We start from the raw sequence: 23,526 nt of genomic DNA, 5'->3' as shown, positions 1-23,526 counted from the left end.
TGTTAGCGTGGGGTGTGTTTGCATGGGTTATGTCATTTTTTCGCGTGCGCATCATTCCAATGTGATTTGATAGTTACTTTTGATTGCGATGCCTTGTTGACTGATAATTGTCGGATAACAATAGGCATGCACTGTCAGTGGTTAAATTGCTCCCAGTCAAGTTGCAAAGTGAACAGAGGCTTGGCCTTCGATCGTATACCAACCAACTTTTGTCAAATTAGAAATCAGTGCTGGTGAGTGGATGCATTGAGCTTTAAAATTTGGCTTTGTTTGGGAAATACTGCGCTCAGGGTGGGTCGTTCCTGGCTGTTTCAATGTTGTTGTTTCAAAGCCCTAACTTTTGTGGGGGAAAAAAAAGTATATTTTTGGTTTTGTGGACGCAATAGTGGTTTTTCCTCATAGGAGCTCACATTCAATGTCAACAAAATAACAAATACTGCGCAGATTACTTTTCTATTTTCGCAGGTTGAAGTTGAGTCGGAATGTGCATGAGAATTTTGGTGACAATCGGTCACCATTTTTGGCCACGAGGAGACAACAGAATGTAACAAACCAAACCATATTACAATACTTGCCTCCTTCCTCCACTGTTTGGCTGATGTGTCAAGTCAATCAAGTAGTCTCCCCCCACTTTTACAACTTGTCCTGAAAATTGTCTCCCAATAAAATCACCATGGCCACATCATGCAAAAAAATTTCCGATCCGCTTATCCTCACAAGAATCGCCGGTATGGTGGAGTCTAACCCAGCCGTCTTTGGGCCGTAGGCGGTGGAAACTCATTCTTATGACGTAAATAGAATAAAAACAAAGTTTGTTCTGATATTTTCAGACTATGCTTAACACATGCCTAAACATCCACACAAAAGCCACATAAATTTTGGTGAGAATTATGGCAACACTTGACAACACCATCCTGCATTTTTAGAGCATAATAGAGCAGGAAACAAGTCCAAATGAACAGAAGCAGGTTACAGCATGGAACATGCCCCCAGATTATGTGAACCGGTGAACAATGTCCAATACGGCAGCGTACAGGTCATGTCATTATCCATCCATCCATTCATTGTCTTAAAGCTTTTTTCGGAATCAGATGCCATTGGTATTTGCACTTTCATTCTTAATTGACTCATCGAATGCTGGAAAATTAATTTTTGAGCCGTGTGCTCCTTTGAATTTCCTGATGAAGAAATGGATTGGATTTATTGAGTGTGCGGTTCTATTTATTATTCTTGTTTTGATTTTGTTTGGATCCCGCGACAGTAAAAGGATCTTACATAAGAACTGCTGGTTTCACATGCACCATTGATGGATCAGTCATTCTGTCATATAGCATATTTCCGAAAAGCGGATAAAACATGCAAAACCAAATGTAGAAATATACGGTAATGACCTGGGGGAGGTAGCAACTTACAATCATGACATAAAAATGTAAAAAATAAAAATAAATCAAAACTTAGTACAGATATAGCATTATAATCACCTGGAATTAGTTTGATGGCAATTTTTGAACAACAACAAAAACATTTATGCGGGTTTTTTTCCATTTTATTTGAGATGTTTGATTTATTTCCATCTCTCTACAGGATATTATTTCTTTCTGTGATTTATAGAAAACTTCCATATTTGTCAGAATTACTCAAGGGGGGATACACAGTGTGTGCTCCATATGGTGGAGGGAGATCCGAAGGTTGGGGTGCTTGGTTCCAGCTCTGTTGGTTTAAACCCCCGAAATCCTCAAATCCATAGGCAGCAGCACCTGGATGTTGATTTCTTGCTGGAGTCTCAAAGGCAGGTAGGACAACTATTGGAAGTTTGATTTCCGGGTCTGTTGCATATTTGACATCCAGATAGATCTGTGAAAATTGTTGGTTAGTTTCTGAAATCGGTTTTAGTCCTCATGCTACTTTTTTTGTTTCTTTCTCTGCCACTCTTTTCATTAGCAGTGGCTGTATCAAATGGAATGAACCTCAAAAGGTGCGAGAGAATTTTTGGCTTACCTTCAGCCTGTATTCCAGCTTGATGATGGAGGAGTTCAGAATGGAGGGAGGCACATTCCTGGGGAGTGTGATCATCTTCTCCATTATCTCTTTGCTACGGGCATTAATACTCTCAAGTTTATCCTTCACAATAACCTGTGTGTGAACTCTTCTGTGACCTTGAGCAAAGAAACTTTGCTTTTCGTACAATTCAAATTTGGGCTTTAAGTCACGGGATGAATGGTTATGAATTTCAACTTTGACTTGCAGAGTTTCACCTGCGAGGGAACACAAAATCACATGTGTTGTTGCATCACTGGGGAAGTAAATGGATGGCAACTGTCAACTTGCATATGTACTCTTTATTTTTATTCCAATAGTGCATAAGTATGAGCATACACACACAGTATTTGACACTTCATATAGCCAGCGTAAAAAGAAAAAAATGGGAAAGAAATTGCAAAATTTACAATCAGCATTCACTTTCACTTACATAAATTTCTTGCATAATGACTTTTACTTTGCTTCCTCCAGCTTTCATTTTTATTACTTTTATCCTCTCTTCAAGCATTAAAGCTTTTCTTTTCTTCACTCCTTGGTCTGCAAAGGTCTGTTTTTGTAGCCATTTTAGCAATGCAACGTTCGTTCTGCGTCTGAAACTAACAATAACAAATACTTCCTGTACTACTGTGCATGTGTAAGCCACTGTGGTGTTTGTGTGTTGCCGTTTCCAAGCTAAGCAGTAGGAGTCGCTGTAGGCTGAGGTTGGATTAGACTTTTGCGGAAGGCTTGTTTTCCTTGTAGTGAATCTCGTTGGGAGGCAAGGGCAGAGAAAAATATTTCGTATAACGCAACAGGGGGATTTTTCGTTGTAGGGGGGGCAGAAAAGTGGGAATGGTTTTAACGCATGAAGATTTTTTCACACTAGGGGGTATTTTTCGCCCATGAAGGTTTCGTTGTAGAGGAGTTTCACTGTATTGGCGCACTATAAGGTGCAAAGGAAAGCATTCAATTTTCTCAAAAGCCAACAGTGCGCCCTACAATCCGATGCGAGTAATATAAATAGACTGTAACTCTCTTTATTCCTCAGTGAGTCGTTTCCCTGTACGTGTTCCAATGCCATCTAATGGTGATTATTAGCAGGACAGGTGCATTCACCAACACACACTAAAACAGACAACTACTTTCTGAGCTCTGAGTGGCCATTATGAAAGGAAGATAATACCAAAAGCATAGTTAAGTACTGACTAAACGACGGAAGAAGGAGACAAGCGAGACTTCTAATGATAGCCCAAAGTTTGTGTGCCTTTTTGTTGAATCAATTGTCTTCATAACTTTTGTCTTTCATTTATTGTGTTGAAATGCCATTTGTATTTGTATGTTTCATGTCCGTGTTTGTGACCAGTTCTCAATGTTACCCCTGCAGGCTGCAGCGGTGTAAAGGCTCCATATTGATAAAGCACTATTGTATTCTATTGTATTCCCTTTCGCGTAGCACCATCTAGTGGCTGCGCAGCATAACCACAGCCACTATTGTAGCTTTGATTCCATGCGCCTCATAATGCAGTGCGCCCTACATATGAAAACAGTTTTAAAATAGGCCATTCATTGAAGGTGTGCTTTATAATCCAAAGCGCTTAATGGCTCAGAAAATACGGTAGTTCATTTCCGGTGTAGAATTTGACACGAATGCGGTAGGTAGAACGGGACAAATGTCTCTGGCTTACTTTGGCAGATGTAGACAATCGTTTATTGGAATTATAAGCATGTCTGTTGCGCCCCAAGTTTCACCAATAGTGTAAAAATATAATCTGTATACAGTATTAAAAATAGATGCTTACCTGGTTGGTATCCCATTTTCTTGGTGTAAACATCCATTGCAATGGTTCCAGAACCAAACACTGCGAGTTTTTTATCAGTGCAATCATGCTGAGGTTCCTGAAAGAAACAACAAGATCCATTTTTTCAACATGCACAAACACAACAGTTTTAAACTGCAATGAATTTGTTCCATATTTCTCACCATAAGTCCAGCTATATCCATATCTGCTTTGGAGACAAATGTGAAGTGGGCCTTTGCTGTTTTTGTCAACTTCATTGATTGTTTAAGCTCCGCTTTAAGTTTATGAACGATTCTACCAGTCGAGGTCTTGAACGACGATGGCATTTTACTGCAGTACAATTACATGTAAATTAGTTGGCCTGAAAGCATATAAGCTAAAGAATAATAATCAGAGGACTAACCACATTATTTTACCCGTTAGGGACTTTGAAGGAAAAGGGGAACACATGTCTTCCTTGGGCAATGAAGTCAGTACCTGGAGGAGTGAAGCATACAGATAACGTGTGCATTCATTACAAGGCTCATCACTAACATTGTCTCCTAAAATAATGGATAAAGTGATACATTACCCGCTCTCAAGATATGTTGTTTGATGTCATAATATTTCTCATCAGACCAGTAGTAACGATTGCGTTTCCCGTGATGTTCAACCCAGCGAACCTTTGCGCTCCCTTTTCCGATAAAGGTTAGCGATTGGATCGGTGTTTCTTTTGAGACCTCCATGACGATCCTTCCATTGATTGTGTCTCCGTTTGTGAAGATGTTTTGGCTGTTGATGGCGTCATATTCAATTGAGAAATTTTTGATCGTCATTTTCCAGGAATAAATACAAATGATAACATTACAAAAGAAAAATAAATTAAAATAAAAAGAATACAAGCACAGATGACAGACGTCTCTGGTAATCTAAGCAGAAACAAACTGTACGGTTGAGCCGACTATTCCTAAGAACAGGTGACGGTGCGGGCGTCAGGCATAGAAAACCTGTTTTTCTTGTCTGTCACAATCAGAATAAGAACACATAATGGCAAGGCTTGTTGTTGAAACTAAGCAAGTCATGTTTCTTCTACTCTAAAAATCGTTGAAGCATGTGGATCACCTCAAGGGTCAATTAATTAAAGTACAGTAATAAAAAAAAAAAAAAGAAAAATGATTTTTTCACAATTCACTTTTTTAAAATACTTGTTGATTTTTTTTGAGGTGGTCAGATCTAGAGAAAACCTGTTTTTCTTGTCTGCCCCCCTGGAAAACAAAGCAACACAAAACAAACAAAAAAAACCAAAACAAAACATGGTGGCACTCCCAGACATGCATAACTTAATCCCTACTATTCCAGAGCCAAAGTATTTGACTTTTATTGGGTGTGATCATGCTGAGGTTCCTGATTCACAAAATCCTTCTCTTACCGTGGCCTTCTGCTCGGACACCATTTATTGATTCATAAACCTTATGCCGCTCACTCTGAACAACAATATGTTCATTTACTGTAAAAAGTGCTTTTAGTTTGCATTTATTCTCCAATGTTTGAGAGCTAAATAGTCTTATGAAGTCAAAGTATCAACAGAAGCTAGTTCGGTGTCTTCGGAGAGATTACTAACGTGAGCTTGTGTGCTCTCACACGCAGCCTCACCTCAGGCTTCACAGTGTTTATTTTGCGATCGGCAAAACTGAATATGAAATCCACAAATACTAAAGACAGAACTTTGACTATGTAAAATTAGACTGCATAACATGAATGTCATTATAGAGGGCTCCGTCCTTTTAGCAATTACCCACAATGCACTACCGGCGGCCATCTTGGAGGGCTGTTATAAACAAGCCATACACGTGATGGCTTGTTTATAACAGCTCTCCAATATGGCCGCCGGTAGTGCATTGTGGGTAATTGCTAAAAGGACGGAGCCCTCTATTGAAATGTGAAAAGAGACGGGCACTTGCCAATTGCCTCCTCTGTTGTAGTTCAGTCATTTGACCAATAGATGACAGAGGTGCACTGTGCTCTTTTAGCTTCTTTTGCGAGGGATTGCACAAACTCAGCACAGGCTGCTTGCTTGCTCGCTTCTGCACGTCCCGTCTCTCCCATGCATTTGAGAATGTTTATTATGATTATTAAAATAACAATAACACTAATTTATTATTATTATTATTATTATTATTATTATTATTATTATTATTATTATTAGGTCCGCTCAGTGGCTAACACCGATTCAAAGATTTATTTTGTTAACAAAGGCATAGGTTGTATATCATACATTAACTACTGTACCTTCGTCAAATAAAAAACAAACAAACAAAAAAAAAACAGGCTTATGGGATGCACACATTGCCTGTAAAAATTACTTTGGTTATGTTGAAAAGAAAAAGTGGACTGTAGTTCTAGATACTGTCCTCCTTCAAGTAATTCCACGTTTGTCAGCATGAAGCTACTCAGGATAATTTTTTATTTTTTTTTGGTTCTGTTGAGCTCACAAAGTAATTTGAGTTTGTCGTTTAGCATAGAGCATCAGTTACACAGAGGCTCGTTTGAAATGGAAATTGCCATGACTGATTTAATGACGATGGACTTTCAGAGAACTAAAAATATAATTTATGTGGACATTTATTTTATTTTTACAAGGCAAAGTCTTAACCCCAAAGTGCAAATATAAGTTGAAGATGTTCATATATGCAACTACACTGGAGCACCGGTACCTCATCCAAGTGTGCTCCCCAGAAAACGCTAACACACCATTGGACCATTTAAATTCCGATTTCTCTTCCAAAGTCAGTCATACTGTATGAAGCATACAAGTCAAAATACAGTCATTCATTATAACATTTGGTCACCATGAAAGAGCCACTTTAGCTAGCTAACAGATGCAGCAACACTTTTCCTCAGAGCCTCTTCCAATCTAGTCCGACCACAAGCACACCGACACACCTTTGCACGCCACTGAGAGTACACGAGATGAAATCACGACAGAGGAAAGAAACAGATGGACAAGTTTGGTTCACTGCAGGTGGCTCTTTTGTAAGAACTCAAATAGACATTGACTGTTTTATTTGAAAATAAACTTCAAACAAGCAGTGTTCAAAAGTTGTTCAAAAGTTGTTACAAAAAATAAAATACAATTGTTTGTTCTTTGTAGCAGCTCATTGATTTTTATAAATGCAACAGATGTTTTTTTCACAGATACAAAAAAGATATATGCAACGTTATCCTCACTTGCCCAAGCCCCTAGGCCGGGGGTCAGCAACACACGGCTCTCGAGCCGCATGCGGCTCTTTAGCGCCCCCCAGTGGCTCCCTAGAGCTTTTTCAAAAAGGTTGCCGACCCCTGCCCTAGGCTATGTCCTCAAAGTTAATACTTGATGTTGATGAAGCAGTCAGTTAGTCAGACATCAGTTTGATCAAAAAATTAATTGGATCCTGTATTGTTTATCAAAATAAAAGTACCGTTTTGACACATTGTCTAAATGTATTGAAGAAATGCATTGGACTTATGTGTGTGTGTGTCTGTGTGTAGTCCGAATTATTTTTTTCAATATGTGAATATTGCAACACAAAAAGCCACTTACGTAAGGACCTGTGCCATTACCAATGCATACACACCTCATTGATGGATGCGTAATTCCATCCATCCATCCATTATCTGAACCGCTTATCCTCACGAGGGTCGCGGGCGTGAGTTTTAGGGACAGCGCTTACTACAGTGGACAGCTTATTAGAGTGTTCCATTAACCCGCCATGCATGTTTTTGGAATGTGGGAGGAAACGGGTGATAATTTCTTTCAGCAATTGATGGTCACCTTCGATATTTATAATCACTCAAGGTGGGATACTCGGCGTGTGCTCCGTATGGTGGAGGGAGATCCGAAGACTGAGATGCTTTGCTCCAGCTCTGTTTGCGTGATCTCCCAAATTGCTCAAATCCATAGGCAGCAGCAGGATCCGGAGGTTGTTGTCCTGCAGGAACTTCAAAGGCAGGTAGGACAACGATTGGAAGTTTGATTTCTGGGTTTATTGCATATTTGACACCCAGAAAGATCTGCGAAAATGGTAATATGTTAGTTTCTGACATCATTTTAAAGCTTTATGTTACTCTTTTGTTATGTTTGTGGTATTATTACCATAACCAGTTATTGTATCAAATGGATTAACCTTGATAAAAGTGCAACAGAACCTTCAGCCTACCTTCAGTCTGTATTCCAGCTGGATGATTGAGGAGTTCAAAATGGAAGGAGGCAAACTTCTGGGGATTGTGATCACCTTCTTCACTCTCCGTTTACTATGGGGAGCAATACTCTCAAGTGTCTCCTTGAGGACGTTCTGTGTGCAAACGTTCCTGTTTCCTTGAGCAAAGAAACTCTGCTTTTCGTACAATACAAATTTGGGCTTCACGTCACGGGATGATAGGTTATGAATTTCAACTTTGACTTGGAGATCCTCACCTGCATGGGAAGACAAAAATCACGTGTGTCGTTGCACCAGTGGGCAAGTACACGGATGACAGTTGTCAAATAATTTTTTCTCATACATTGGGTGCACCGCATTATAAGACGCAATCTACAATGCATCCACTAGATGGAGTTACATTCAACGAAACGCCAACAGAATGATCAGATGTCAGTAAAACGTATTTAATCAAGCAGCGACACAGTTCACTCAACAGCAAGTTATAACATTGACTCGTTAACGTTGAACTCTCTTGCCGCTGCTCTATTTCCGTGTTCAACTGCGTAACCGATCGTCTTAAGTTTGAACTCTGCGTTGTCAGCATGTCTCGAGCAAGGAGCCATTTTGGGGTCTAAATGTTACCATAATGACCATACACAAGGCGCATCGGATTTTAAGGCGCGCTGTGAGCTTTTAAGAAAATGGTAGGCTTTTAGGTACGCCTTATAGTGGGGAAAATACGGTATGTATGTAAGTTTACCTGGGTGGTATCCCATCCTTTGTGTGTGAACATCCATTGCAATGATCCCAGAACCAAAGACGGTGATTTTTTTATCCGTGCAATCATGCTGAGGTTCCTGAAAGAAAGAACAGATCCATTTCTTGAATTAATGACAGACTACATACAAATCCTTTCAAAAGTTCAAACTGGGATCAATTACTGTTGCAAACGTCTCACCATGAGTCCTGGTATGGTCATGTCTGCTTTAGAGACAAATGTGAAGTGGGCTTTTGCTTTTTTTGTCAACTTCATTGATTGTTTAAGCTCCGCTTTCAGCTTATGAACAATTTTACCGACGGATGACTTGAAGGAGGACGGCATTTTCCTGCCAAGTACAATTATATGTCAGTTTAACTGGCTTGAAAGAAAACGAGGCAAGCAACAACAGGCATGAAAATAACCCCAGCACAGTCTGGTATAAAGTACCTGTTAGGGACCTTGAAGGAAAAGGGGAACACATGTCTTCCTTTGGGAATAAAATCAGTTCCTGGAGGAATGAGATATGTCCGGTAATTTGTGCTTTTAAGAAAAGATCGTGACCAACATTGTGGACCAAAATATTGAATAAAGCATGCATTACCGGCTCGCAAGATACGTTGCTTGATTTCATAATATTTCTCATCGGACCAGTAGTAGCCACTGCTATGTTGCCCGTAATACTCGTGCCAGCAAACCTTTGCACTTCCTTTTCCTATAAAGGTGAGCGATTGGACTGACGTTTCTTTCGAGACTTCCACGACGATCCTTCCATTGATTGTATCTCCGTTGGTGAAGATGTTTTGGCTATTGATGGAGTCGTATTCAATTTGGAAATTTTTAATGGTCATTTTCCAGAAATAAGTACAAATGAAAAGATGAGCAAACAAAATACGAGCAAGAATTAGGAGAGCCTCTGGTCAGTCCAAGCAGAAATAAAGCGTCTGGCTCAGGTGACAGAGCGGTGACGAACAGGCGGTGGGGAGGATACAGATCCAGAACCTGTTTTTCTTGTCTCTCATAACCGGATTGAGAACACACTAAGGAAAAATGCAGCAGCAACATGGAGGGCCACAAGCCAAGGAGCATAAACAACAAAGACACAACAAATTCGGAAAAGTGACATTTTCCCTATTAATGGGTGTTATTTTAAGACAAGTGATTGATGTTGTCGGCTCCAAAATTGATTCGTGACAAATTTCTGCCGTCCTAAAAATCACCAGCTTGGCTTTTGAAAACTGAAATTTGGGCTGGAAGGGGGATGAGGGAGCAGTTCCAAGCCTAGCTCGTTGATGGTCTGCACCGTTTGAGCTGCTGTGTGAGCCCTTGCGTTATCATGCACGATGACTCCTTCTGACCGATGACCCCTGCGTTTGTTCTTTACGACTGTCTTGACCTGCCTCAGCAGTTTACGGTAGTTGGCACAAAATTCAAAAGTGAAGATGAAGTCAAAAGTGTTGTGAGCGACTGGCAGAGACATCAGTCTCAAGATTTTTATGGTGAGGGAATATGGAAGCTTGTACAAAGAAAATAAAACCCAAAAGCTTCTGTCTGTCTGAGAAGACCTTATACCGAAAAATTCATCTTATTTTTTGAATGACTCTCGAAGTATGAAAGAAACAAACAAGTGGTCAAATTTTAGAAAAGTGTGCATCGTCTGTCCGGCGAGTCCACCAGTGAACTACCGTCATGATTTCAGGCTGGCCCAGAGTCCCGAGTCATCGGCAACAGCCAAATGACGTCAAGAATGAACTTACTTAAACGCAGGTTCTGCGCATGTGACATGCGGCCAAATATTTTTTTTAAGTGTTGTGCCAAAGACCTCAATGACTTGTCACATGTTATTCCCCAATCACCAAACTGCGGGTGTGTGCGTGGAGTGTTTGGATGTTTGGGTAATCATGTCATCTTACAGAGTGCTTCCGTAATAAAGGTGTGACAGCATCTTTGTCGTCAGAACACATTTCTCTTGCTATTGCTATACCAGCTGCAAAGATAATCCTGTGGGTTGTTGGCATCTTGGCAGGTTTAGTCATGGGTGTGTTTGGACTCATCTTGTACGGCCACATAAGCAGCATAGCTGACTGCAAATGTTTGACAGCGACCTCACTATGCCAGATGAACTTTGTCAGGTCATGCGTGCATTTCATTGCAACTCTTTGGCAGTGATTTTGTCTGTTGGATGCTGGAGGCAGATGAACTTTGGCAGGTCATTTGTGATACTGGCAGTCGTAACATCGTTTTTCAAATCTTGCTTTATCGTATTGGATAACTTCAGTTTGTCGCACATAATGAGCTTGCCATTTAAGTGACAACAATCTTACAATATGCGCTCTGGTCCAAGCGCAAAAAATTAGGATTCGATGTTCGCTTTTCCACGGACAATCGAATCTCCATTTGAATTATCACCATTTTGTGCACAGCCCTCACTTTTAGTATTGTAGCGGATATGTAGTCTAGCACAGGACTCATTTGATCAGTATTTCATTTCCGAACTTACATTATGCTTCAGCAGTGCTCTAGATTTCAGGACTCCTAAATCATTTTGATGACTAACTGCCGCTTAATGTGTTCATCTGTACGAGGAAGAACAACATTTGCTCAGTCCACTTTCATAAAACCACATTATTTGCATTTTCATATGTATGCTGCACATGGTGGGCCAAATCCGCAAATGGGCCAAATCCACAAATGAACTGCAGCCCCTGATAGCACCTTTCGTTGCTCTTGATTTGCGAGCGCAGTTTGCACCTCCTTCACATCCTGTTCACAAAGGATATTGCGCAAATGACACAGAAGCACAAACACAATCACAACATTTGACAGCCAGGTGCAATTTGCACCTCTTCCCCCACCCTGATTACACACACGGCAAAGGATAAATGCGGCCTTTGTGCCACGAACACTATGACGGTGGCAGAAGAATGATAGTTATGAAGATGCGGTTTTATTCAGTTCAAATCAGTCACTGCAAGCTGTTGTTCCATAACTGTGAAACTCTCGACGCTATGCTAACAAACGGCGATAAGTGTGCCTTGTAACCATGGCAACAGCTCATGGTGAAAAAGAGCCGGACAGTTTTCTTCATCGATAGAGTTTCTTTCGGGTGGGCATCAAAACCCTGCTTTGTCATGATTTTCAGAAGGCCAAAGAAAACTTTTCTGATCAAGAATTTTATGAGAAGGTCAGTGAGGATTCCGAAGGGGGAAAAAAAATAATAATGATAATCGGACATTTTGGACTTAAATTACATCAACGGTGAAGTTGAAATGTCACATTGAAAGCCCCCCGCTAGCCTTTCGAGGAATGCGCAGGTGACTATTGAGGGCTGGGTGGTTTGTGCGGTCTGAAGTGAACTATGAACTAGTTCATTTCTGGAACAATGAACCTAGTTCAGAAAATTTCTCTCATCAACCGGTGCGTGCCAAAACCTTTTTTTTTTAAATTAAAATCTTTCTGATGTAGTTGGGTGTGTGCTGAAGTTGTCACAATGAAAAGCATAATGTGTAGGTTGGAGTGAGAACAATAACTTGTTGCCTCTCCCTTCTCTTAAAACCCTGCACTTGGATGCCTGTATTTTTTAAACATGTAATTATTTCGAGCATTGTTTGTGGCAAGCTGATATAAAAGGATTCCTTGTCGTGTCCCAGCATCGAGTCTCGCGAGCGCAGAGGTAAGACTGCACACCTTGACACTCCGCATTTGAAACCCAACTCCTTCTTATATACCTTTTTTTGCGACAGATATCGAGTGTAATTTTCTATCATTGTCCAGATGGCATTTGTTCTTCGTTGGTTTATCCTCCTCTGTGGGATAATCGGACTGGTGTCTGTAAGTCAAAATAAATGTCTTTGGATTTTTTTTTTTTTTGCTGCCTACATTTGTGTTCATTTTCTCCTGTGGTTTGAACAACACGTTTTTTTTCTTCACAGAGTAGAACGAGTGATAAGAAGAAAGGTTGGTTTCTCAATGATACTTAAACAACAACAAAAAACAATGTATTCATTTAGGCATTTGCCATCAGAATCAATCATCATAGCTTCCCAACACCAATTGTGTTGCAGATAATCACTGTCCTAAAGGCTGGACACAATTGAACGACCGCTGTTTCATCTTTCAAGATTACCCAAGAGCGTTTTCAGACGCAGAGGTATAAAATCCTGGATCCAATGTTTTGTAATCTCAGGGCAAACATTTCTATTTGGTCTTTGGAGTTTTTCTTGTGCTGAATGAAATGTTTTCTCATTTCTATTGGGTCGTTTCTTCTTTTAGAGGGTCTGCAACATTCTTGGGGGGAATCTGGTCTCCATCGGCAGTGCTTTGGAATACGCCGTAGTTCTCCAAGTGATTCAGGATGGCACTTCGGACCCTTCTGCTGACGTCTGGATTGGACTACACCGGGGTTTAGGGGTGAAACATTTTTTTTGATTCTTAAAAGAGATAACAGCAGCTGTAAAATCTATTGCATGCAACATTTTGTAAACCTGAGGTCTAAATCTTGAAAAGCGCAAAGAAGAGTTATTATAAGCCCGGTTCACACGGCAAGATTTTTAAATTGTTGTCCGGTGATAAACTCTGACAAGACCCCACACGTGATGAGAAAAAAAAATTAAAAAATCAGGGGTACAACAGTTTTGGACGTTACCGTGTGTTGGTGTGCAACACATCACACAAGCCGACTCATTCATGGATATTCTCACGTCAGGTGGAAAATTTAAAAGCTTAAACGTGACTTCTGAGTAAACAAATGGAGGAAGAGGCAGCAGGGGTGTTTTGACCGTGGCGCGAGTTTGAGGATTACTTTTAGCATGAAAAAAAAAGCGGCACAGTAAGAAAAGAATACATCATGATGCATTATCCTGTGACAAACAAAGAGGCACGCGAATCGCTTTCGGCAAAACTCCTTGAAACATGTTCCTTGCCTTCTAGGATGATCTCTTCTTCTGGACTGATGGCGCGGACGTCGAATTCACTGCCTTCAACACTAACACCAACCCCGGAAATTGCGTTGAGATTGAAGATGATGGTGAATTGCCTATTATTTACAATTTATCAACAGTTGCAACGTGTGCTTTGAATGCGATTGCACTTGTTTGATGGCTGGAATTATTCAGAGGGAAATTGGACACCGAAATTAGATTTTCATTGTTGTTCATTGTGTTTTACTTCTAGATCTACTCTGGGACACGGATCTTTGCTCCATAGCCAACCGATTTGTTTGTGCCAGGGATGTTGAGAAATGTGACCACTGACCCACCCGACAACCATCACTTGATCGATAACAATTCATTTTTTGGCAATTGGCTATTACGGTAGACTTCATTTCTTCAATGCAAATGAGCCTCTTCTCATTTACTTAAAATGTTGTCGGTTGTTGTCCATAATTTGGAAAAAGTAGGGGAACAATTATCCAATAAAGCATTTGGGTGTGGTATTCAAGTCAACTTTGTCCAGGGTGTTTTTCTGCAACCTTTTTTTCAAAATAATTTTAAAATAAGCTTTTTTTTAATTGCAATGGAAAATTCCCATGGCAGACCACAAACCAAAATTGTCACAAAACAAGGAAATACTCAAGCATTGAGATCGATAGTAATCTCAAGTAACCCTCATATTTAGTGAGTCAAGATGGTCAAGGTATAATCATTTCCTGCCATCTTGCAGCTATTCTCTGGTGTTTCGTTTTGTTTTTTTAATCGGTCGACTTCCATTTATGTCAGAACCACACTAGGAAGGGAACAAGGTGTCATAAGAAGGAGGAGAGTCCAAAGGTGGATGTGTTGCATGTTGTTGGGATATGTTGCTCAAAGTCGGATGGTTGGTGTTCTCGGACGCTTCAACGGGAAATGTCGCTGAACTTGGCTGATGTTGTAGGTCAGGAAGGACAACAATTGGAATTATGACCCCATCATCTACTGTGTACTTGATATCCACATAGACCTGTCAAAATTGTGCTTTTTAAAAAATCTTCAACAAGAACAACAACAACAAAATCATACATAGATTGGTATTGGGGGGCATATAAAATCTCGCCTAGCATTGGATAGGGCTGATACTGTCAGCAGTATCTCTTTATTCATTACACAGAATTGAACCACTGACCAGAAAGAGGAAATAAGAGCAGTGTCCCCATGTTAACATTGACCTCGTGTCGTTTACCTTCAGCTCATATTCCAGCCTGAAAATGCAGCTGTTCAAGATGGAGGGTGGTAGTCGTCTGGGGATGGGGATTTTCTTCATCACCGTGTCTTTGCTACTGGCCGCAACAGCCTTGGACTCCATCTGGAGGATCTTTTTTACAACGATACTTTGCAGACCGTTTCCAAAGGAATTTTCCTTGAGATAGAACTTTAACGTTGGCGTCACTGAACGTGTTGAATGGTTTTGAATTTCAGCCCGGACTGTGAGTGTTTCACCTATGATGAGAAAAAGCAAAGGTTCATAAAGGCTAAAAAGATGGGTAGGATGGTTAACTTAGAATTCTAACTTCAACCTTCATATCTGATTTTACATTGCTAAAATACACGCCAAAGGGATAAAAAGTTGTAGTTTTATAAGGGAGCGAGGTAGCTACTATAGTTTTTGTGTATGTAGCAAGGTTTATTTAATTGAACTCAATTTAAATCACTTTTCCCGCAGGAGTAATTCAACCCAATGTTACTGTGTTATCGTCCACATTACAAATTGAATGCGACCTTGATGTCTGATGTGTGAACCAAATGCGTTACCAAAGTGACCCGCATGTGCAGAAGGGACGACGTCACTGACAACAAGGTGTTTACAGAAGTAAAGATGATCCAGTTTGTACGGCCTTATCTTTCTATAATCTCATATCTACAGAGGAGTGATGTGGGAGGAGATAGAAATATTTTGGGGATATGAGGCAAGGCTTTTGATTTGCTTATTTCATGGCGACACCTCCTAAAAATGATGTCACGTCACTGCCAAGTGTAAAAAAAAAATGAACCGTGACTGAATTACTACTGTCCGATACATGGGTTCAAACTGAGGTTACGTTGCAAAAAAATATGAGATATTTAGAACACGTGCTTATTTTCACTTTAGGGGGGGACTTTAAACACAGCCACAATTGTTGCTCATACGCTCTTGTATTTCAGACAGTTTGACAGATTGGATGCCGTTATTGCAAGTAAAGGATTTGCAACCAAATATTATGATGTGTGTGTGTGGTACATATTTTGCTGCCCTTAAAATGCATCGTTTCATTCCAGAAAATGTAACGATGCATTTTAAGTTTCCTGTCAGCAAAACGGGCATCCATCCGTGATGCAGTGATGGACCTTCCGTCACGACTGATGGAACGCCCTCCTCTGGGTCCACATGTGAATAATGGTGACCGAAAGCTGAAATGTTGCTGGAGTTAAATGATTTTACATGAATCCATATACGTGATTACCTTGCTTGTATGCTATTCTGTCAGTGTAAACGTCCATTGTAACTGTTCCAGAGCCAAAGAATTTGACGTTTGTCTGACTGCAACCGTACCAAGGCACCTGACAAAACAACAACCTGTTAAGTCAAGTCAACGTTTCTTACAAATAGTTAACGTTCATTGCATCTACAAAAAAAAAAAAAAACATTTCTTACCATATGTCCAGAAATATCCATAGTTGGTTTGGAGACAAATTTGAAGTGAGTTTCAGCCTTTTTTCGCAGCTTCAGTGGTTGTTTGAGCTCTGCCTTCAACTTATGAACAATTTTACATAAAGCGCATTTGAAGGACGATGGCATTTCTCTGTGGAGGAGAATAAAAATGAAGAAATGATTAATAGTCAAGTCCTAACCTGGCAAAACGGGAATAATCAAATACCTGTCAGGAATCTTGAAGGAAAAAGGAAATATGTGTCTTCCTCGAGTGATAACTTTAGTACTGTCAAACGTTTCACCTGTAGAACATTCAGTTCATTTTATGATTAAAGTTTTACGTTATATACGGTTGTGAAGTCATTGCACCACGAAAATGCCTCTTGGCGGAAAAAAAATACTGTAAATAAAAAACATACATTACCATCTTGTCTTGCTTCTTCCAAGAGTTGACGTCTGATGGTGTAGTATTTCTCGTAAACACTAAAACTGCTGTCTTCATTGGACGAATGGGCTTCTCCTTTTGCTTTTGCTATCAAAGTCAGCGAATTGATTCGAGTTTCTTTTAACACCTCCACAATGATTCTTCCTCTGACGGTATCACCGTTTGTGAAAATGTTTTGACGATTGATTGCATCATATTCGATCGAGAAATGAATGATGGTCATTTTGCGGAAAGATACGTCAAAAGTGACAAACAAGCAGCAGTTTTACCTTATCCGCAGAGTGCGCGCTCTATTTATGTGCTTATGTGTTTTTATCACTTCATCAGCCGAGGTGTATGACATGTTGTGGTCAGTCAGGTTTTTTCGCATTTTCAAGTAAATGGATTGGTATGAGTCAGGTTGCATAAAAAAATAAATGAACTCAATTTAAAACACACACACGCAACATTTAAAAATAGTAATAATAGTGTGCAGTCACTTTTTATTTTGCGACAACAGGTAGATACAGTATTGTAATGCCCTTCAATGCGGAAAGAAGGATGCACGCAGTCGCTGATGCAATCTGTCGTTTTTTAATAAACAAAAGGAGCAATAAACACACATTCATAAGAGTTGCTGTTAGCCACAACTCACGCCAAAGCACTCCACACTCAGACTAACTGCCGGAGCCAATATTCCCCTCCAAAAATGACAGAGTCTACATAAACGAATGGAAAACATACACGAATGTGTATTTTACAACACAAATATAAAAAAAAAATGCTTTGCTTGATAGCATTCAGTGACAACTACATTTCACTGATTAATAGCGACCGACAATTAATGTTTCCAGGATCGTACGTGTTAAAAACCCATATAGTAGGAGAAACGTTTACATATTTACACACTTTGAAAGTCAAAAATACATATGCTCTTGCTACGTTATAGAGGATTAAAACAGCCGTACTAAAATGATAAAATAAGATTCGAGATTAGCACTTAAAAAAAAGAAAATTTATGATAACAAAGCCATGATAAACTAGAAAAACAAGTATTTAATTTGATCATGTACACTGGTTGCACGTGAATAAAATGTGGTATACAAATGCAATTTTCCCCTCTTCTTGAAAACAACATACCAGTTTAACACATTTTAATCTTGTGCAACCATTGTATATGTTTGCATAAAGTTAATTCATGACTATTTTTTTTCAGTCTACCAACAAACAGACCCGCTTTGCTACTTTTTCCCAATGTAAGATTACGGTATCTCGTTTGTCTCTGACTTACAAATTTTTACTATTTTTCTATATGTGACTGTAACACTTCCGATGGATCACGCAAAATGGCCAAAGGCAAAGTAACTTTAACATATTGCAACATTCCTTTTCAACACATTTTGAACTTGTGACCCAAAGACAAAAGACGGAACAACGTGTTTCCTTTTCCTCTGCATTCAGAGACACCTCCAACTGACCAAATATATGCTAGCACTAATCCTTTTAAGAATGCATGAAAGGACCTGTCTGAACTCATAACCGAGAGGGAAAAGAAGAGAGATGTATTCCGACAAAGACATTCACGTACTAGTTTGGAACACTCAATTCAGGTATGGCAATCCAACCAACCAACCAAGCAACCAACAAACCAGTGTGGGATAACGGCTGCAGTTATTTCTGTTGGATGAGCAAAAAGAGCAATCTCAGGAATATATGCAAGACCACTGGAGCTTTTCTCACACATCTAAAAAAATATCTTACATTAAGTAAGTACAATGGGTCAACATTTGAAATGAGCAGTAAGTAGCCGAAGTGTTGAGAATGTCATTGACCATCAAAATCCATTATTTTAAAGAAGGGTACATGCTATAAAATTCATAAGGAGGTGGAGGATTGAAAGTGTCCCTGGCTGGTGGGTTTTGGTATCCAAATGATCCAAATCCAAATCCAGCAGCGGTAGACGGCGCGCTTGCTGCCACAGCAGATGCTTGAGCAGCTGGAAGTATGGTTATGGGAAATTTGATTGCTGGGTCTGATGCGAACTTGACATCCAAATACACCTGTGGAAAAGAGGGTCACGGTGAGAAATGTGAATTCAGCCCAGATGGGCTGCAACATTTCCATCAGTCTGTTGGGCCATGTTGTAGCGGTCCAATCAAAACTGTACAAATTAGACTTTTTATCATAATGGGATAGATCCCCTTTTGGGATTGGCTCCTGCAAATCTCCTTCAACAAATGCATTTGGTTTTTCAGGAAGAGCAACAGCTCACCGGACAATAAACTATCTGCCCTGAAACTTGGACATCAAAAATAAAGTTTTAATTCCTCTAGAGCAGGGGTGTCAAAGTCATTTTTGTCGTGGGCCACATTTTGGTTACCGTTTCCCTTGGAGGGCCATTACGACTGAAGCCAAATAAAAAAAGTCAATAATAACGGTTTATTCAACTATTGTTTAAGTTACTCTACTGAGGGGTTTGGTTACAAGAAAATGCTCTTTTTTATTACAAATGAGAATTTTAAATTTTGGTAGAGATTTTAGCAAGCATCATGGAAGTTGACATGTTTGATTTGCTTTCACGGGCCACATAAAATGATGTGGCGGGCCAGATCTGGCCCCTGGGCCTTGCGTTTCACATCCTTGCTCTAGTCTACGGCAAGTCCGACAGATCTCGACCAACTTATGCTGAATGACAGTTAAGGTGGCTAAATTCCAACAATTTGCGCATATGTTGACTAGATGGCAATTAGAGCAACTTTAATTCAATGGTCATTTGATTAGGTGAAGAAAAAAAAAAAACATACCCTGAGTCTGTACTCTGCTTTCAGGATTTTACAGTTGAGGATGCTAGGTTCCAGGTCATGGGGGACTGTGATGACTCTTTTGACTGTTTGGCTGGCCGATGGAGGAATAGGCTCCCCCACCTCCTTCAAGAGGTCTTTCGTATCAAGTTTCCTCTTTCCACTTGCAAAGAAGCTGTGCTTTCTGTAGATGCAATACTTGGGTTTGATTTCACGTGTGGAGTTGTTCTGAATGGAGGCTAAAACATTGATGCCCTCTCCTGAAACCCAGAGCAGGATGGATTTAGCCAGTGCGCCCCAGATGTTTGGGTTAGCGTTACTCAATGTCACTATAAGTACTGTACGCTTACCTTGGAAGAAACCGGATTTTTCAATGTTGACATCCATAGCAACAGTTCCGGAGTTGAAAAAACGCATCTTTTTATCTTTAGATTCATGCTGAGGTGTCTGAGGGAAAACACATTCCAGGGAGGTGAGGGTCTGGCAGCCTAAATAGGGCCTCAGTAAAACAATTGAGCATAGGGGCAGATTCGAAAGAAATCCCACGTCTGCTTGGTTCTTCATTTCGTTTAAGTGGGTTTAAGTACGTAGTTGAGCAAAACGTACGTGAATTGGTCGAATCTTTGAGTGTTCGCAAAGTTTGTTATTGGAGTCTTGATCCTACCCCGACTGCACTGGCTAATTGGTGTTTGTACGAACATGGCTTAAGGGCTGAAGAATGGCCATGTGTCATGTTATTTTTAACCTGGTATGTATTGCATTTTAACTATGGGTGGCGGTGACGATAAGTTACATGGCATTATACATGCATAACACAGTGTTGATTAAAAAAGAAGGGGAATGGACTGTGGTAAAGTGTGATTGTTTGCTTGGATTCTGGAACACCTTAAACCAAAGACATAACGACAAAGCATTAAATCACAACTTAATGTTACTCAGCATCTTAGAGGTAATCAGAAGTTTGGTTTCCAGGTTGACAACAGAGGGCAGTATTTCACTTCTCAGCCCGTAGTCTGGCTGACGGCTTCTTACACGTGACTTCAGAGGGCATTATTATGAGGAAGAATTTGAAACGGATATACCGCGATATTTACCATGCTGTTGCATTCCTCAAAATAATACATCTGTATTTTGTTAAGTGTCATGACAAACAAGTAACACAGGTAATGGTTAACAACCCTTTAGTAAAAGTCATCAACTGTGTCTTTTGCTTCCCAAGAGTAGAGTAGTGCAGGGGTGGCCAACCAGTCAGAGACTAAGAGACAATTTTTTTACTGTGTCACTGCAAAGAGCCACATCGCGGGCGCGCGCACACACACGCGCACACACACACACACACACACACACACACACACACACACACACACGCACGCACACACATTGAAGATGTAAAGAGATGTAAAGTTATGCATTTAAATACTAGTTTGATCAGAAAACAAGTAGCTACAACAACCAACCTCAGTGCAAACTTCCTTTTTGAAAAAATTCACAATTAAATGAGCTGAAAGGAGCATCGTTGCCCCCTAGCGTCATGGGGGTGGAGGGGGGGGGCACTGTTTGGCCCTCTGTGCATATTGGGGGCTTTATATAGATGTGTGAAAGAGACTTGATGAAGTCAGTAACCTGATTAACATATGCACGTAAACATGATCGTTAGCACAGATTTGTGATGCAACTATCCACTTACCAAGATTTCCTCCAACATGGTGGGGACCGCTTGTGTCACAAAGGGAATCTTGATGGTATCTTTTGAGCGTATCCTCATGGATCTACTCAGCCTGGTTTCCAGCAGGTACACAATTTTACCAACAGACCCCTTGAAGGACGAGGGCATTTCCCTAATGCACAACGTAAGACGACCATGACTTTCATATAAAGCGTAGAATCATAACACAATCCTATCGTCTATAAGAGTTTTTTGTCTTTCTGTTCATTAAGCACATTCAAAAGATGACTTACTGCAAAGGGAACTGAAATGTGAAGGGGAAAATATGAGATCCTGCAGCAAGTAAATTACTGTCTGAAAAACACAACACATGAAATGATGAACCGTTACATATTAAATCGTGCAGGCCTTGCAAGCTGAACAAAATTGTTGGATACATACATGTTTCTCCATGCCGATTGGTCAGTTGTGACTGATCATCTGATAAGAAGAACACAATTTACAGTTTTCAACTGACTTAAAATGGGAAGGAGTGGGAGTACTATAATGAAATCAATGTAGTGCAACACTGTTCGTGATGAATAAAAACTGAAATAATTTCAATCCTATCGTTCCCGCATAGTCATCAATGATTCAACTACATTTACTTTTATGTTTTAATTTTACTGTATGTCATATTATAGTTTCTATACCTGCGTCGATGTGTGTATGTTTGGATCATTCCAGAATTGGAGGACATTTAGTCTTCAACATTTTTGAAAAATAAGCCTTCACTGTTCTGATTTTGTGTTGCATATTCATATATAATAGTAGTGATAATAATAATAATAATAATGGGTTCGTAAGTCTAAGTAAAGGAGTAAATGGAACTCGGTTATTGAGCTGCAAATACGAACAAAAACTAATTATGTCAATTCCAGCATAGCATGTGATTCACGCTTTGTTCTTCTACTGCCATGCTAAAAATGTTATGGCAACAGGGTTGCGTGCATGTTGTGGGACACACGTTCCATGAATGGAAATTCTTATTTGAAAGATTATTTTTATTAAAACAAATGTTCCCACACTTACAAAAGACAACAATGAAAAAACCCAATACTCCAAAAATGAAACTTAAATTTCATTTGAAATGTTGAACGTGGTCAATATGGGCGTGGGACAAGGGAAAATGGCATAATAGGGGGAACTTGCAGACTTATTTGGTGTTTTAAAAACTATTTTCAAGCATTCTTTCTTTTTTTTTTAATTTGGTCTGAGGACAAGTAAATGTACTCAGAAACTGTATGTTTTAGGATTTGTATGTGGATGAATGAATATTTGACGAGTGGGACATAATATGTCCTCCAAGTCCGGAATGACCTACGAGTTACAGCTCTAGGACTAACAACAAATGCCAGCTACATTAAGACTTAAGTAATATTCTGCAACTTAACTTCTAGAATTTTTTTTCCTATTAAGATACTTACGTTATATATTTTTACTCAAGTAGCCATGTAAGTGTGGCCTCATACAACATTACTACTGCCGCTACGAGGTAAACAAACCGATGCCAGCTCAAAGGCGTACTTCAATATGTTTGTAAAAGCAATCAAACAAACCTAAATACCGGCGTTTCCTCGAAGATATGAACGAATGCGGAGAAAACACGTTGAACTAAATTTTCCGATTTAAAAAGCTTTATTTTCCGATGATAAACAAATAACGGTGGTTACAGAACAGCTTGCTCCAATTATATCGCTTTCCGCTAAGTACAAATTGTTCCTCTAGGCATCTCAAATAATTCAAGTTTGGACCTGCACGGCAATGCAACATCGACCCCCACAAAACTAAAAACACGTACCAGTGGCGTTTCCGTCTCGAATAAAGTAATGTTTGATGCTGAAATACTTGTCCTTTGACTGGTAAGTGACAGTAGTTTGGCCGTGTCTCTCGCTCCAGTCCACCTCAGCTTTGCCCTTAAATTTCACGTAAAGCGACTCCGCCTTGCAATCTTTGGTCACTTCCAAAACGACTTGTCCAGTCACGGTGTCGCCGTTAGTAAAAACATTTCTTTCGCTGACATCGTTGTAAGTAACTTTCAGGCTCTTAACTGCGCCCGGCATGATTTTAAAATAACTCGTAATCTCCCAAACCACAACCCTTCCGCAATGGGCGAGTCGACCGGATGGAACCCCCCCAATCCCCACCCACATCTCCATTCCCAAAAAAATCAGATTTTTCTGGCTATTCCTTGATGGGTCAGGCATTACAGGGATAAACACTTGCGGGAAATTAAAAAAAAAAAGAATGTCTATCCATCGT

At 39.9% G+C, this 23,526-nt stretch overlaps 5 protein-coding genes across 5 annotated transcripts; 1 reads left to right on the top strand and 4 right to left on the bottom strand.

Annotated features, from left to right (window-relative positions):
• Positions 1–1,076: 1,076 nt before the first annotated feature.
• LOC109514154 (arrestin domain-containing protein 3-like) lies at positions 1,077–4,802 on the bottom strand. The gene is made up of 6 exons (XM_019867004.1): positions 4,390–4,802; positions 4,235–4,295; positions 4,001–4,148; positions 3,819–3,915; positions 1,999–2,255; positions 1,077–1,854 (listed from the first exon to the last, which is right to left on the bottom strand). The coding sequence occupies exons 1-6, from the start codon at positions 4,631–4,633 to the stop codon at positions 1,606–1,608; spliced, it is 1,056 nt and encodes a 351-aa protein (XP_019722563.1). The 5' UTR covers positions 4,634–4,802; the 3' UTR covers positions 1,077–1,605.
• Positions 4,803–7,524: 2,722 nt separating this feature from the next.
• LOC109514155 (arrestin domain-containing protein 3-like) lies at positions 7,525–9,807 on the bottom strand. The gene is made up of 6 exons (XM_019867005.1): positions 9,337–9,807; positions 9,183–9,243; positions 8,934–9,081; positions 8,736–8,832; positions 7,994–8,250; positions 7,525–7,847 (listed from the first exon to the last, which is right to left on the bottom strand). The coding sequence occupies exons 1-6, from the start codon at positions 9,581–9,583 to the stop codon at positions 7,605–7,607; spliced, it is 1,053 nt and encodes a 350-aa protein (XP_019722564.1). The 5' UTR covers positions 9,584–9,807; the 3' UTR covers positions 7,525–7,604.
• Positions 9,808–12,348: 2,541 nt separating this feature from the next.
• On the top strand, positions 12,349–14,171 carry LOC109514162 (struthiocalcin-2-like). The gene is made up of 7 exons (XM_019867014.1): positions 12,349–12,405; positions 12,507–12,563; positions 12,665–12,689; positions 12,797–12,882; positions 13,005–13,142; positions 13,662–13,758; positions 13,905–14,171. Exons 2-7 carry the CDS (start codon positions 12,507–12,509, stop codon positions 13,982–13,984), a joined length of 483 nt encoding a protein of 160 aa, XP_019722573.1. The 5' UTR covers positions 12,349–12,405; the 3' UTR covers positions 13,985–14,171.
• A 245-nt stretch (positions 14,172–14,416) lies between these two features.
• On the bottom strand, positions 14,417–17,088 carry LOC109514156 (arrestin domain-containing protein 3-like). Its single transcript, XM_019867007.1, has 6 exons — positions 16,759–17,088; positions 16,561–16,636; positions 16,338–16,485; positions 16,147–16,243; positions 14,889–15,145; positions 14,417–14,669 (listed from the first exon to the last, which is right to left on the bottom strand). Exons 1-6 carry the CDS (start codon positions 17,000–17,002, stop codon positions 14,457–14,459), a joined length of 1,035 nt encoding a protein of 344 aa, XP_019722566.1. The 5' UTR covers positions 17,003–17,088; the 3' UTR covers positions 14,417–14,456.
• Positions 17,089–17,817: 729 nt separating this feature from the next.
• LOC109514098 (arrestin domain-containing protein 3-like) lies at positions 17,818–23,327 on the bottom strand. Its single transcript, XM_019866907.1, has 8 exons — positions 23,213–23,327; positions 23,062–23,168; positions 21,667–21,706; positions 21,519–21,579; positions 21,247–21,397; positions 19,910–20,006; positions 19,563–19,819; positions 17,818–18,818 (listed from the first exon to the last, which is right to left on the bottom strand). Exons 1-8 carry the CDS (start codon positions 23,325–23,327, stop codon positions 18,603–18,605), a joined length of 1,044 nt encoding a protein of 347 aa, XP_019722466.1. The 3' UTR covers positions 17,818–18,602.
• Between the last annotated feature and the right edge of the window lie 199 nt (positions 23,328–23,526).

This window comes from Hippocampus comes, unplaced genomic scaffold, assembly GCF_001891065.2.
Source record: "Hippocampus comes isolate QL1 unplaced genomic scaffold, H_comes_QL1_v1.1 scaffold322, whole genome shotgun sequence".
In the NCBI taxonomy this organism is placed as follows: domain Eukaryota; kingdom Metazoa; phylum Chordata; class Actinopteri; order Syngnathiformes; family Syngnathidae; genus Hippocampus; species Hippocampus comes.
The sequence above is the reverse complement of the archived record's forward strand: the minus strand, read 5'-3'. Positions and strand labels throughout refer to the sequence as shown.